Source organism: Lithobates pipiens, unplaced genomic scaffold, assembly GCF_037356315.1.
Source record: "Lithobates pipiens isolate NorthernLeopardFrog02 unplaced genomic scaffold, aLitPip1_a1.2 Scaffold_8, whole genome shotgun sequence".
In the NCBI taxonomy this organism is placed as follows: Eukaryota; Metazoa; Chordata; class Amphibia; order Anura; family Ranidae; genus Lithobates; species Lithobates pipiens.
This window is the reverse complement of record NW_027507903.1, coordinates 496,110,254-496,125,383: the sequence shown is the minus strand read 5'-3', so window position 1 is coordinate 496,125,383 and position 15,130 is coordinate 496,110,254. Positions and strand designations below refer to the sequence as shown.

Below are 15,130 nucleotides of genomic sequence, written 5' to 3'. Positions count from 1 at the left end.
AGAGGGGGACAAGACCCCCGAAGTCGGGAGAAGAGGCCGGCGGCGGGGAGGAAGAAAGCCGGACTCCTCCGCTAGCAAAAGAGCTACACACAGATAGCGGAGGAGTCCGGCGAGAAGACCCCCGAAGACGGAAGACCCCCGGAGCTGTGCAATAAAATATTTTTTCCCTGTGTTGTGTTTTTTTTTGTACTTTATTTCACAGGTGAATGGGTAGGGGTACATTGTACCCCATACTCATTCACATAGGGTGGGGGGCCGGTATCCGGGGGCCCCCTTCTTAAAGGGGGCTCCCGGATTCCGATAAGCCCCCCGCCCGCAGACCCCGACAACCAACGGCCAGGGTTGTCGGGAAGAGGCCCTTGTCCTCATCAACATGGGGACAAGGTGCTTTGGGGTGGGGGGGCCGCGCGGCCCCCCCTTCCCCAAGGCACCCCCCATGTTGAGGGCACGCGGCCTGGTACGGCTCAGGAGGGGGGGCGCGCTCGCTCGCCCCCCTTTCCTGGCCGGCCGGGTAGCGTGCTCGGACAAGGGTCTGGTGTGGACTTTGGGGGAACCCCCACGCCGATTTTTTTCGGCGTTGGGGTTCCCCTTTAAGCCCATTCCAGGCGGCGGAGCCCGCGACGTCTCCTTCGCGGGCCCCGCCTACCTGTACACGCACTCTAAATGGGCGGATTTGCCTCCTCCTTACGTGGGCGAGTCCGTTCATTTCAAAAGTTGAGCGAACTGTTTGGCAAACAGTTCGCTGAAACAGTCCGCTCGTGTGTGGGCAAGTCCGCTCATGCAAATTTTGAGCGGACTGTTTGCCGAAACTGTTTGACGAACAAGGTTGGGCAAACAGTCCGCGCGTGTGTACGCGGCCTTAGTCTAAAACAGAGAATGTTCTGCAACATATAGCTTTAAGTTGTTCTACTTTAAGGGAGCCTGAAGACTTTGTCAGGCCTGAACTGTTATCTGAAATTGTTCTTGCTAGGACTGAATGGTTGTTAAGGGAGGTGCTGCAAAAGGATACACCTAAAACTGAACAAGCTTCTGTGGCAGCACTTATTCTTAAAGGATTTGTTCTCCTTTGTTCACTTTTGGGAACATGCTACACATTTCATCTGTTTTTAGGGTGGAACTTGTAACATGTTCCCACTACTGCAGTCGCTACCCCCTCCGCTGCCTCTACGTGACAGCAAGCAGGGGATCGTCTCCTCCCACTTGCTGTTACTATTTTAAAAAATAGTGCCTGCCCGACCATGTAATTTATTCTCACAGTTCTGTGAATGGAAAACTACAAGTACCAACAACCTTTGTGGCTTCCAGCTTGTAGTTCTTAATGAACTGCCATGGCGCTGCTGAGCGTTCTGGTAGTTTATTATCTCTTCCTGTCAGCGTGTATCTGCATGCCCGTATGAGGTAAGTCTGCAGGAGTGCTGCATGGCACTGGCTATCTACTGACGGAGGCCCCAAGTAAAAGAAATAATAAATGCACTTTTTTTTTTTACCTGTAAAAATATGTGGATTTTTTATTTATTATTTTTAAAGGGGAACTTATCCTTTAACAAGCAGTCCCTCTAATCTTGGTTAACTTTGCTCTTCTTCAAGAGCTGGGAAACATTTTGAAGGAATATTCCTAAAACTAATTGTTTAGCAAGTTTTGTACTTGCTGGATTCTTATTACTGTTGAAGATATGATTTTATTTGATGACAGATTTAATTGCTATAACTTATATCCCCATCTCTCTCTGTCATGACCATAACAGAAATGTCACTCTCTGATAACTGGTTTAGTTTTATTTTTCTCTTTAATATATCAGGCAAGAATGGTATCATCATTTAAGTTTGTACTTGCCATGCCTGTTGGACTAAACTGTCAATGTTGGTGGAGATACACTGTATGGCCAAATGTTCATAGGCACCTGACTATCACACCTACATGAGCTTCCCATTGAAAAATCATAAACATTAATCTGAAGTTACCCCTCCCCATCCCCCTTATGTGGCTATAACATCCTCCATTCTTCTAGGAAAGCTTTCTACAAGATTTTAAAGTGTATGCAGAAAGGTGTGCCCATTCAGCCAAAAGAGCAATTGTGAGGTCAGGTATTTGATGTTGGATGAGAAGACCTGCTTGTAATCGACATTCCAATTCAACCCAAGAGTGTTCCATAGGTTTGAACTCAGTGCTTTTTGTAGGCTACGTAAGTTCCTCCACACCAGACTGCTATTATGAACCTGGCTTTGTGCAACTGAACTCGATAATTTTGGAGAGCATCCACATGCTTTTGGACATTTAGGCCTGGTTCATATTTATGCATTTTTTAGTGCGTTTTCAGTTTTGCAGAAACACACTACAGTCCATTTAACATGATTTCCTATGGGTCCCATTCACATCTGTGCATTTTATGGAAAGGGCCGGAGACTTTTTTCTGGTTTTTGGTTCCATAGACTTCAATGGATCAAAAACGTGTATTGAAAAATGAAAAATGCACCTGGAATATGCAAACTGCAACCTGCATAGGTGTGAACCAGGCCTTAGCATATTTTGAATGTCATTCTAATCATAACTGATATTTCAATGTTTGGCTGCTAGAGGGTTAAACCACCTGACAGACAGTTTTTTATATCTGCTGTTTCCATTATAAAGGGCTCTCATCGTCCTTGATGATTTTTTACTTATTTAATATTATGGGAATTATAAGAGGTTTGGAACACACAAATTTGTGCGGGAATTGCCAAAACTCTCAAGTGGACACAAACAGAGTTGTTATGGCAAAGAGACCTCGCTGCTGGAGTATCCAAGACAAGTAAAAAGCCAACCCACTGATGCTTTCAATACAGAAGTCTCTGGGAGAGATAAGAAACCAAAGTGTGTCCGAATTAGCTAGCAATCCCATAAAACTAAAATGTCAGATTATTGAGATTATCACCTTCACTATTGTACTCTTGTGTTTTGGGCAAGGACGGGCACAAACTGAGGCAGAAAAGTTTTCCCTCTGAAGTTTAAGAGATAAAAACCTCTACAGGACTGAACCCACGGTTGCCACTCTGAAATAAGTTGTGGGTGGAGGTGGCCTTTAACAGTGTTTTTTTTTTAATATGAAGTGGCACAAAGCTAAATAGGGTCAGAAACCAAGCTGTGCTGTCACACTGATTAGGAAACTTGCATAGAGTACTAAGACTTCAGTTGCATCTTTGAGTGACAGTGCTAAAATATGTTTGCCTAAGGAAAATATCTGGGACTACATATTTGCAGCAGATGCTGTCATTTATTCCTGGCTCTGAATAAACGTTTCTCAAGCTTCGGTTCCAAAACATCTTCCCCTTTTCAGGCTACAGCCCAGAAGGCACAAACTGTTATGTTGTATGTCACAAATCTCGATCCCTCCTGATGCTATCGGGTCGAAGTGTGTCCAGTGAATGTCTCTGTTGCATGGGCTACAGCTGGTAAGCCTGGCGCTGGGTGTAATTAGCAAAGGCCTCTACAGGGCATGGCAGGAAGAGGCGACAGAGTTACAATTTACTTTCTAGACCTTGATGTACAGCCAGGTTCTTAGCACAACTCAGCAAGATGCTGTTGTCAAAATCCGATACAAATAAAAGCCTAGCTGCTTCCCTCCAACATCTGGCAAAAGTCTTAGAGAATAATATAGGGGGAAAAAAGCAGACGCTGCATGACTTTAATTTCCATCAGTGGAAAAAAAAAGAAACAGAAAGTGCCTAAATTCTTTTAAAACAAAGGATTAGTCTGCCCATAACTATTATTTCACTGTGGGGTAGGTGTCGGCATGTTCAATCATTGGTGATTACTTTTGAATCCTAAGGTTTTTATTGGGGCAATCTACTGTAGATCACACAAACAATTGGGTGCTTCTAACCTTGGGGGAACATTTTGGGGAAGGCCTATATCTATTTCCACCATGACTATGCCCCTATGCACAAAGCCAACTCCAAAAAGACATGAATCTGGTGTGAAGGATTTCAAGTGTCATGCACAAAGTCTGGCCCTCAACCCTAACGAACACTTTTAAGATGAACTGAAGCACTGTTGATAAACCAAGTCTTTTCATCCAATATAAAATTACCTGACCTCTCAAATGCTGCTTTGACTGAATGAGCACAAATTATAACAGACACTCCCAAAAAAATTGTGGAAAACCTTCCCAGAAGATTGGAAGCTGTTATAGCTGCAAAGGGGAGCCAACCCCATATTATTGTCCGTGGTTTTGGAATGGGATGTCCAACAAACTCATAAAGGGTGCGATGGTCAGGCATATTACCTTCACTACCATGGCTATGGTCATATGTGGTAGAACATTGGTACAGATTAGCTTCACATACTTAGTCCATCTGAGCCAAACGTTTAACTGATGTAGTGCCTGAAGGACTCCATGTCACAGGTAAATTTAACCACATACCAGTGTGGGACTTTGAACCTCTTGTTCTTAATATTACAAATTATGTGTTCTCTCCCACAGGTACCATGTCTGGACCAAAGGCCACGCCCCCACTAACTTTGCCAAATGGCGGACTGCAACGACCCCTTACCGGGTAGAATGGGAAGCAGATTTTGAACCATACGTGGTCGTCAGGCGGAACTGTGCAGAGTATGACCGAAGATTTGTTGGGTTTGGGTGGAACAAAGTGGCCCATATTATGGAGCTGGATGCACAGGTAACACCTACATCTTTTTCCTTGCTTTTGGGGTATTTTTATTACTTGTATCACTTAAAGGGACCGTGGAGGGGTTTTGAAGCACTGAGAAATAAACTTTTCTTTTTAGTTGACTGAAAATTACATGTATAGCTGATTGTGCCACAGCAAGGACTCTTCCTCCCTCCCTCCCTCCCTTTTCCATCTACTCTGTTTACCAGGCCTTACTAAATTTCAATAACAAACAGAGAATTTGAAAGCAAACAGCTGCTGCTGTACTCTCACTTTGGAAAAGCAAATTGTGGAAGAGCAGACATTGAGACATTTGAGTAAAACCTAGCAACATTGTTGCTGTTATGACTTTTCTCTCCAGGAAGAAGTCATAATTAATAGGTTTACAACTAATTATTATTATTCTGGTTGTTGGGTATGCCAGGGGAACTTTACATATATTTACATATATTTCAAGCCAAATGTATATTTTTGGTGTATCTCTGAACATGCGCTTTCTCCATGCAACCCCATCAGTGGAACCTTTTCTTTTATTTCCCTTAAAATAAGATCGAAAAACATACTCAGTGTTCCTAAGTATCAGGAAAGAAGTGCCTCAACCCTCTTCTTGAATAGTGACAATGCCGGTTCTAGTGATTGGTCATTCAGGGACACATTACAAGGGACAGCGAGTCCTCATCCCTAAGGTCAGCCATAGACAGTTCGAATCTTGGCCAGATCAGCAGAAACTGGCTGAGATTTGAACCATGTATGGACAGGCAGGATGTATCAAGTTGATCAATTGATCAATTCCGGTGCAAACAGCCTGCCGGATTTTACATAAGATTATCGCTAGTGGCTGGTATAGCCGCTAATTAAAGAAAGAGTGTGAGATTGCGCTATGGATTACTTACAGTGGGTAAGAGCTGCCTCTACCTTATATGTCCACCCAGTCAGGGTGGACCTATGTTAGTATAAAAATAAGTAAAGTAGAATTGGCGCTATACCTTTAAATGGAACAATATTTCCAACCAATGAAAAATATTAAAACTAAAAAGTTATTATTTGTGTTCCTTTATACCGTGGAGATGCTACTCCTATAATGTGCTACGTTGGAAAAATCTCTGTGAAAATGTTTAATCAGTCAGGGCCCTATGCCCTCTAAATTAATTTAATGCCATGAGTGCACCCCGCTACCGGGTGTTTCATATAAATGTATTGTGAACAAATTATATGTGCTTCCCCTCAACCTTGGAGAAGGTACTCACAAATAAAGGAAGAGAAAAAAAAAGTCATCTGGAGCCTTGATGTCGTCTTGATGATGAAACGCGTAGGGTGTGGCCATAGGAAGTAATCAATAATCACTGTCTTCTCCCAGCGGGGGGAGCCAGGAGAAGACCATGATTATTGCTAGCAGCTATACCAGCCACTTACGTTAATTGTATGTAAAATTTGGCAGGATGATTATACCCAAAGTGATCAATACAATGGCTCAGCGGAAGAGATTCCCCTGTCAACACTGTGCTGATGGAAGAATCAATCACATTTCTTTCCTGCAATCTGTGAATGCAGGACAGAAATTTGCTTTGTGTAAGGCCTGCCTTTGCTTCAGGCTGCGAAGGGTGAAAAAGTAAGGTCAACAAAAGCAGCAGGTGGAACCACTATTAAAGTGAACCTGTTACTTTGCTTTGCATGGGAAAAGCACAGGTTTGCTTTAAATATGGTGGACTTCAAATTAACTTGTTTTACTAAAATTATAATAATAATGTAAAATATTTACAGTACAATATGCACCTATAACTAAGTGGGTATTATATCAGTGTATGTATATACAGTATGTTGAGGCATAAAAATTATTTATGTTATGTTTCTGTTGCGTATCATTCAGCTTGTTGTTCGCTTCTCAACATTTCTATTAGAACATAAGATCCTACAGGAAAAAGTGTCCTACCCATAGTCCCCATGTTTTTTACTTGCTAAATAAACAAGTAAATCCAGTGTTTAAATGCATATGTGGGAGCTGTTTTACATGAAAAGGTTTGATTTTTCTGTCCATCCAGCCCTGACATTTAAACTGCCCAACCGGACTACAGAGCCAAGTCGGTGATCTGACTTTTCTCTAATGCAGTTAAGAAGTAAAGCCTGGTCACCTCCCCACCCCCAGTCTGTGGCTGGACACTGAAGATGTAGGAGCAGTATGGTGATGAGTTGCAGTTCCACATTTTATCATATTACAACCAAAAAAGTAAATATATTTTATTGGGGTTTTATGTGATAGACCAACATAAAGTGTCACCTAATTGTGAAGTGGAAGGAAAATTATAATTGGTTATCAAAATGTGTTACAAATAAATATGTGAAAAGTGTGGTGTGCATTTGTATTCAGCCCCCCCGAGCCAATACTTTGTAGAACCATCTTTCACTGCAATTACAGCTGCAAGTCTTTTTGGAGATGTCTCTACCAGCTTTGCACATCTAGAGCTTGAAATTGTTGCCCATTCTTCTTTGCAAAATATCTAAAGCTCTGTCAGATTGGATGGAGAGTATCTGGGAACATCAATTTTCAAGTTATGCCACAGATTCTCAATTGGATTTAGGTCTGGGCTTGTACTGGGCCATTCTAACACATGAATATGCTTTGATCTGAACCATTCCAATGTAGCTCTGGCTGTATGTAAGATTATCCTGTATTTTGCTCCATCCATCTTCCCATCAACTCTGGCCAGCTTCCCTGTCCTTGCTGAAGAAAAACATCCCCACAACATGATGCTGCACCACCATGTTTCATGGTGGGGTCGTGTGTTCAGGGTGATGTGCAGTGTAAGGCCGCGTACACACGCGCGGACTGTTCGCCCAACCTTGTCCGCTGAACAGTGTTTGGGCGGACAGTCCGCTCGTGTGTGGGGCTTCAGCGGACAGTTTCAGCGGACAGTTGGCCGAACAAGGTCTTACGGAAATTCCGAAAAACTGTCCGCTGAAACAAGGTTTCAGCGGACTGTTCGCTCGTGTGTAGGCTTGTTCGGCCAACTAAGTCTCGCGCATGCTCAGAAAGGATTTCCACGTCGGAAGGTTGCATTGCAGTGTATAGGACGTCGTATTTTTCGTCCCGTCGTACGTGCCGTTCACGTCATCGCGCACGGTTTCAGCAAACTGTTCGTCCGTCGTGTGTGGCCATGTCCGTCCATGCTAAGTTTGAGCGGACTGTTCGCTCAAACTGTTGGACGGACAAAGTTGGGCCAACAGTCCGCGCGTGTGTACGCGGCCTTAGTTTTCCACCACACATAGCATTTTGCTTTTAAGCCAAAAAGTTTAGTTTTGGTCTCATCTGACTAGAGCATCTTCTTCCACATGTTTGCTGTGTCCCCCCACATGGCTTCTTGCAAACTGCAAACAGGACTTCTTATGGCTTTCTTCTTGCCACTCTTCCATAAATGCCAGATTTGTGGAGTGCACGACTAATAGTTGTCCTGTAGACAGATTTTTCCACCTGAGCTGTGGATCTCTGCAGCTCCTCCAGAGTTATCATAGGGCTCTTGGCTGCTTCTCTGATGAATGCTCTTAGGTGGAGGGTCATGTCTTTGTAGGTTTTGCAGCTGTGCGATAGTCTTTCCATTTTAAGATGATGGGTTGAGCAGTGCTTTGTGAGATGTTTAAAGCTAGGGATATTCTTTTATAAATGAACCCTGCTTTTATCACTTGCCCATGGGCACTTAAACCCTCTTCCTAACAGACCAATTTTCAGCTTTCAGTGCCCTCACATTTTGAATGACAATTACTCAGTCATGCAACACTGTACTCATATGAAATTTGTGTCCTTTTTTTTCACAATGTGTGTCCTTTCTTTTGGTGGTTAATCATCACTGGGTTTTATATTTTTTGTGCAATAAATGAAAAAATACCAAAAAATTGTTTGTTTCTGTTCTACAATTTAGCAAATTACAAATTTTTCTTCATAAATTTTGGCCAAAATGTATACTGCTACATATCTTTGGTAAAAATAACCCAAATTAGTGTATATTATTTGGTCTTTGTGAAAGTTATAGACTATAAGCTATGGTGCCAATCACTGAAAATTGATCACACCTGATGTGCTGACAGGCTATCTGGTTTCTTGAGATACTAACAAGCCAGGACAGTACAAATACCCCCAAATTACCCCTTTTTTGGAAAGTAGACATTCCAAGGTATTTAGTAAGATGCATGGGGAGTTTTTTGAAGTTGTAATTTTTTTTCCTACAATTCTTTGCAAAATTACGTTTTTTTTTTCCCACAAAATTGTCATATTAACAGGTTATTTATCACACACAGCATACGACAAATTACACCCCAAAATACATTCTGCTACTCCTCCTGAGTATGGCGATACCAGGTGTGTGAGACTTTTTTACAGCCTAGTCACATACAGAGGCCCAACATGCAGGGAGCACCATCAGGTGTTCTAGGGACATAAAATACACATTTAATTTCTTGACTACCTCTTGCACTTTTGAAGGCCCTGGAGCACCAGGACAATGGAAACACCCAAAAAATTACCCTATTTTGTGAAGTCAACACCCCAATGTATTTTCTTTGAGACATAATGAGTCTTTTGAACATGTAATTTTTTTCCACAAGTTTTCGGAAAATGTGGGAAAAAAATTTAAACACATTTTTTTTTATACACAAAGTTGTCAATTTATACAATATTTCTAACACATAGCATGTACATAGCAAAAATGACACCCCAAAATACATTCTGCTACTCCTCCCAAGTATTGCCATACCACGTGTGAGACTTTTACACAGCCGGCCACATACAGAGGCTCAACATGCAGGGAGAAACATCAGGTGTTCTAAGGGCATACATTTCAAATCTAATTTTACTACCTATTGCAATTTTGTGAGGCACTGTAGTGGCACTGATGGGCACTGTAGTGGCATGGATGTGGCACAGATGAGCACTGATGTGGCACAGATGAGCACTGATGTGGCATGGATGAGCACTGATGTGGCATGGATGAGCACTGATGTGGCATGGATGAGCACTGATGTGGCATGGATGAGAACTGATGTGGCATGGATGAGCACTGATGTGGCATGAATGTGGCACGGGTGAACACTGATAAGGCATTAATGTGGCACAGATGAGAACTGATGTGGCATGGATGTGGCATAGATAAGTACTGATGTGGCATGGATGAGCACTGATGTGGCATGGATGAGCACTGATGTGGCATGGATGAGCACTGATGTGGCATGGATGAGTACTGATGTGGCATGGATGAGTACTGATGTGACATGGATGTGGCATGGATGAGCACTGATGTGGCATGAATGTGGCACGGATGAGAACTGATGTGGCACGGATGAGAACTGATGTGGCACGGATGAGAACTGATGTGGCACGGATGAGAACTGATGTGGCACGGATGAGAACTGATGTGGCACGGATGAGCACTGATGTGGAATGGAGGAGCACTGATGTGGCATGGATGTGGCACGGATGAGCATGAATGAGGCATAAATGAGCCATGGATGGGAATGGATGAGCCATGGATGGGGATGGATGAGCCATGGATGGGGATGGATGAGCCAAGGATGGAGATGGATGAGCATGAATGAGACAATGAATGAGAGTCATTGGAAGAAGCGATCACGTGGTAAAGGGCTGCTGTCATTGGCCCTTTATTGTGATCCGTGATGTCAAGGTCATTCCTGGGAGCAGGTCCCGGGGGGTCCCGCGGGATTGCAATTCTGGGAGGAAGGTGCAGTACACCCTCCCAGAATTCTCTGACCGTGCTGTAGCTGTCATTTGGCTATGGCCCGGTCAGTAAGTGGTTAAACTTATCCACGTTTATCCCTGACCTGTCTGGTGTGTTCCTTGGCCTTCAAGATGCTGTTTGTTCACTAAGATTCTCTAACAAACCTCTGAGGGCTTCTCAGAACAGCTGTATTTATATTGAGATTATATCACACACAGGTAGACTCTATTTACTAATGGTGAATGAAGGCAATTGGTTCCACTAGATTTTAGTTAGGGGTATCAGAGTAAGGGGGCTGAATACAAATGCACGCCACACTTTTCACATATTTATTTGTAAAATATGTTGAAAACCATTTATCATTTTCCTTCCACTCACTTTGTGTTGGTCTATCGCATAAAATTCCAATAAAATTCATTACATTTTTTAGTTTTAACATGACAAAATGTGGAAAATTGTAAGGGGTATGATTACTTTTTCAAGGCACTGTATCCCTCTGCTCAGTTTAAACACCTAATTGACTCCCAGTGCCGTCCCGCCTTCTCTTAGGCATAGATGGTTCTGCTGTTCCTGCTGAATCGGCCAAGATTAGAACCGGGCGTGGGCAGAATCAATGATCAATTCGATCAACTTGGGTACAACCAACCTGCCAGATTATTTACTTGTAATTATCACTAGCGGCTGCTATAGCTGCCAGGGCCGCTGATAGGGCAGTACAGCCAGCCCTGTTTTACTGGGCCCGGCCCCCAGCAGCTCCACAGGGGGGCCCGGACAACTTTACAGTTACTTTCCGGCTATTACAAAATAGAGCTTTCTAAACTTCACCATCGTTCCCCGCTACTACTTGCTTAGGGAAGGGGGTGTAATTATATTTTCCTGGACCCCATCAGGTCATCAGAGAGGCCCAGGAGGCGAGAGCAGTGTTTTGACTATTTCTTGTTTTTCGGGCGGATGTACATAAAAGCGCACCGCACATTGCTCCGCTTTTTAATTAGTTCCGGCCACTGCTGCTCACTGCCTTCCCTGGAGGAGGGATACTACGATGCTCCACTCCACTGACTGCCGAGACCTCATGTGCCGAGACTGATGTGACTTGTGAGGTAACAGGCGGCTCTGTGGCTGACAAGGGAGCAAGAACCCGGACACCGTGGCTGCAGTGCACACAGTGAGTGGAGCACAGATGATAGAATCCTCACTGTGTATCGCTTACACATAGCATGGCAAGTTATGATTACTTACACAGGCAGCACAGTCAGCATGTGCTCTGTAATCTGTCACAGTGTGTCATATTGCGGTTGGGTGCCTACTTTGTTATGGCTGTACTGGGTTAGAGATTGTAACACACAGTATAGCCAAAGTCAGAACCCAAAAGCCATTTGACACTGACAGATCCATGACAGAACACATGCTGACTGTGCTGCCTGTGTGATTTTTATAATGCTGGTAAGGACCCAGTGAGATGCTTTACACTTGCATTTGGGGGGCAGTAAGCATGTGCCCACCAACCACTTCCTTTTAACCACTTCCTGTCCAGCGCCCTACTGGTAAATTGCTGGTTTGGAAGGGTGAAATCTTGATTATCGCTACAGCAATGATCAAGATATAATTTTTTTAGACCCAGCAAATCCACACAAAGTAATAGTAATCTTAGTGGCTAAGAAGCCCCTCTTATATTTTACAGGCAGTCAGTTGAAGGGGGTTCCACCACCATCCCATCACCACCTTTACTGGGCTCTCTGTGCAATCAGGGGTCCTGTTAAGGATGTGAGCAGCAGCATCCAGTTCCTGAGACACAGTGAGGGGAACTGATGTCGTTCCTCCCACTGTGTGACATCAGAAACCAGAAGCAATTACCAGCTTGAACAAGCGTCTCATCAAACAGATCTGGGTTTGATCAGATGCTTTGGATGCCAGAGGATAGGTATGGGGTCTAATAGACTCCAGATTTCTCCATAATGGGGACCTGTCACTGCCTCATGCTATCACTAGGGATGTTGTTTATTACTTCTGATAGCAATAAAAGTGATACAAAAAAAAATTAAAGACACAGTCTCTGTCCCCCTGTACTGATAAGCCATAATGATTGTGTGCGCATATGTAAATGGTGACAAATCTTCAGAAGTGGGGACAGGGGAGGGGCCTGGGGTGGGGTTGGGGGCAGGATTAAAGGGGGCCCCATCAGGTAGGCTGTATGGGGCCCCATGATTTCTAACAGCGGCCCTGATAGCTGCTAGCAACAATCGCTGTCTTCTCTCAGCAGGAGCAGCGCCCACCGCCTCTTGCTGGGAGAATACAATGTCTCGGCAGGAGGATTCCCTTGTCAGCACTGTGTACTGTATGGCCTGCCTTAGTACAGAAGATTGAAAGATATCAATACCAACTCAAAATCCAATATTCACAGTAGCTGTAATTATAAATGAATGCATTGTTTTGTCAATGAACATATAACTGAATAATTTTTTTCTTTCTATGTCTGAAGTTCAATATATGTTGTTTGTGATCACCCCAGATTATAAAGCTCTGATCAATATGTTGACACTTAATAATCATGCTCTTTTATACACTCTATGTAGGAATATGAATTTACAGTGCTGCCCAATGCCTACATGATCCATATGCCACATGCTCCAAGCTTCGATATCACCAAGTTCCGCTCGAACAAGCAATATAGAATCTGTTTGAAGACACTGAAGGAAGAGTTTCAGCAGGACATGTCCCGTCGTTATGGCTTCACAGCTCTCAAATACCTCACCGCTGAGAACAACAGCTAATAAGACTGGGGAAGAGGAGATTATTTGTGCCTGATGTCTGCAATGAAGAACTGGAGGGCATTATGTCGGCCATGTTGGCTGGAGGTTGCCATTTTTAATTGAAACCCTGGATTGTTTATTTAGGGTTTCAAGAACCTTTAGGTTCTTTCCCTTCTCTCCCAGGTGAGATAATTGAATCAGAGTTTAGGCAGCTGCGAATCAGTGTGGAGCAACAACCTGAGGCATGAGACGTTTGCATTTGCACAGGATCTAGCAATCAAGGCTTATGTTTTCCTGGTCTTTTAAGAATGAACCTAGCATCGTCTCTCTTATTGTGAGATTCACTCACAGGCCAGCCAACTTAACCTTCCATTAAATGTCAGAGGTTTCGTGTGGAGTAAGGATTAGAACCACTTTCTCAGACTTGGCTCCAGGAGACTAACAAAAAAAAACGCAGAAGGGACAGATGTAGGATTTGGCCTGAAGATCTGCTGGGAAGCTTGTGCCAGTGTTGCCCCGTCCTTCAAAAATGTGGCCAAGCTCTCAGTTTCCATCAAATTGCCATAACAGCATCTGATCGCAGAGAGAAAATGAATTGTTTCTCATTTTCCTGCAGAGCCAAAGCAGACTGTGTTGGAGAGCAGTGCAGCACTAAAGCTCAGGCAGAAAATGCTCTTTTGCTGTTGGCCTGCAGGTGGCAAAACCTCGAAGGACTACTTGTGTTTCTAATGCTTAATGCAAAAGACAAATAAATATATACATAATAGCAGTGTTCACCTTGTAAAGATCCAAAGGGCATTTCTTTCTATTTTTGTATTTTATTCTCCCCCTGTATAAAAGAATTAAAGACATGCCTTGTTATCTGTACACTAGCTGTTCAACAAATTTACTGTTGACGATAAGAGCTGACGCATGACCGCAGTTGCCGGACTGACTTTAGCCACCTGTGGGATCCCTCTGGAAAGTGAACATGGTACAGTGATCGCAGAATTCAAGATGTCTCCAAAAGCTGACATACCTGAATACCGTCTTGGGAAGTAAAGGAGGGCTAGCTTGACCCACCGGATAAAAAAAAATTTTGCAGTGGAAAAAGCTGACTACTCCTTGTCCTGCTGTCGGGTCTCTGTTTTTCTCTAATTAGAGATGGGACTGCAAGAAGGCCAGCGGTCACAGAACATTGATGAGTCTGGACATATGAGGCCATCGCCATCTAAACTGTGACATGTTCACTTTCTGCTTGTGAAATTGTAACCCCTTCCCAGAGTAACATTACTATGCAATGTTTTCCTGGAAAAACAAGATTTGTTAGGATCAGTTAGTCAGTCTGATAGTAAAGAATGGAAGGATTGGCGTTAAGAATGGTTATCTATAAAGGCCACCCCCCCCCCCCCCCAAAAAAAAGGGTAAAATGCAAACAAAATCTTGACCGCTGTAATGACTACTAGAGGTTCCGTTCCGCCCAAGAGATGATCGTTCGCCTTTTCCTTTGTGAAGCTGGGAAGCTTAACCTAAAAGGACTTTACCACTGTTTTTTATACTATTCAGTATTATTTGTCATGTTTACAAAGGGAATGTTAAGTCTAATGCACTAGTCAGGCTGATGGGCTTCTTGTTGAAAAATGAAAGTTTGTGCTCAGAGATAAGAAAACACGCCATGTCCTCTTCTCACTCATTTGCAGCATCAGGAATAAATTGTGATACTTGCTTTCATTCAGTTTAGGTTCTTTATTACCTGTAATGATATTGATGTTGGGTTTGATGGTGTTCACATTAGATCAAAGCAGTGAGGTTCACAAAGACATACAGTAAGTCAACAGAGTGATTTTTGGAAAAAAAAAAACACTATATAATTTAAAAAGTATATTATTTAGTCAGTTCACGCAAAACAGATATTTGAATGGTAGATGCTGGAGAGTTAACATGACAGTCTCTTCTATCTCTTGGGAACTCTGGTAAAATCTCTGTTCTGGTGAGATGTCTGCACACCTGTGGTTCCCATTATGAAGGGCTTCC

The 15,130-nt window shown here is 43.3% G+C and overlaps 1 protein-coding gene across 1 annotated transcript in view; it reads left to right on the top strand.

Moving 5' to 3' along the window:
* Positions 1-14,827, top strand: part of LARGE1 (LARGE xylosyl- and glucuronyltransferase 1) — a 665,684-nt gene extending 650,857 nt beyond the window's left edge. The window contains exons 14-15 of the mRNA XM_077469166.1: positions 4,461-4,656; positions 12,941-14,827. Coding sequence (XP_077325292.1) covers positions 4,461-4,656; positions 12,941-13,138 — 394 coding nt within the window. The 3' untranslated portion in view covers positions 13,139-14,827. The remainder of the gene's footprint in view (positions 1-4,460; positions 4,657-12,940) is intronic.
* The last annotated feature ends 303 nt before the right edge of the window (positions 14,828-15,130 follow it).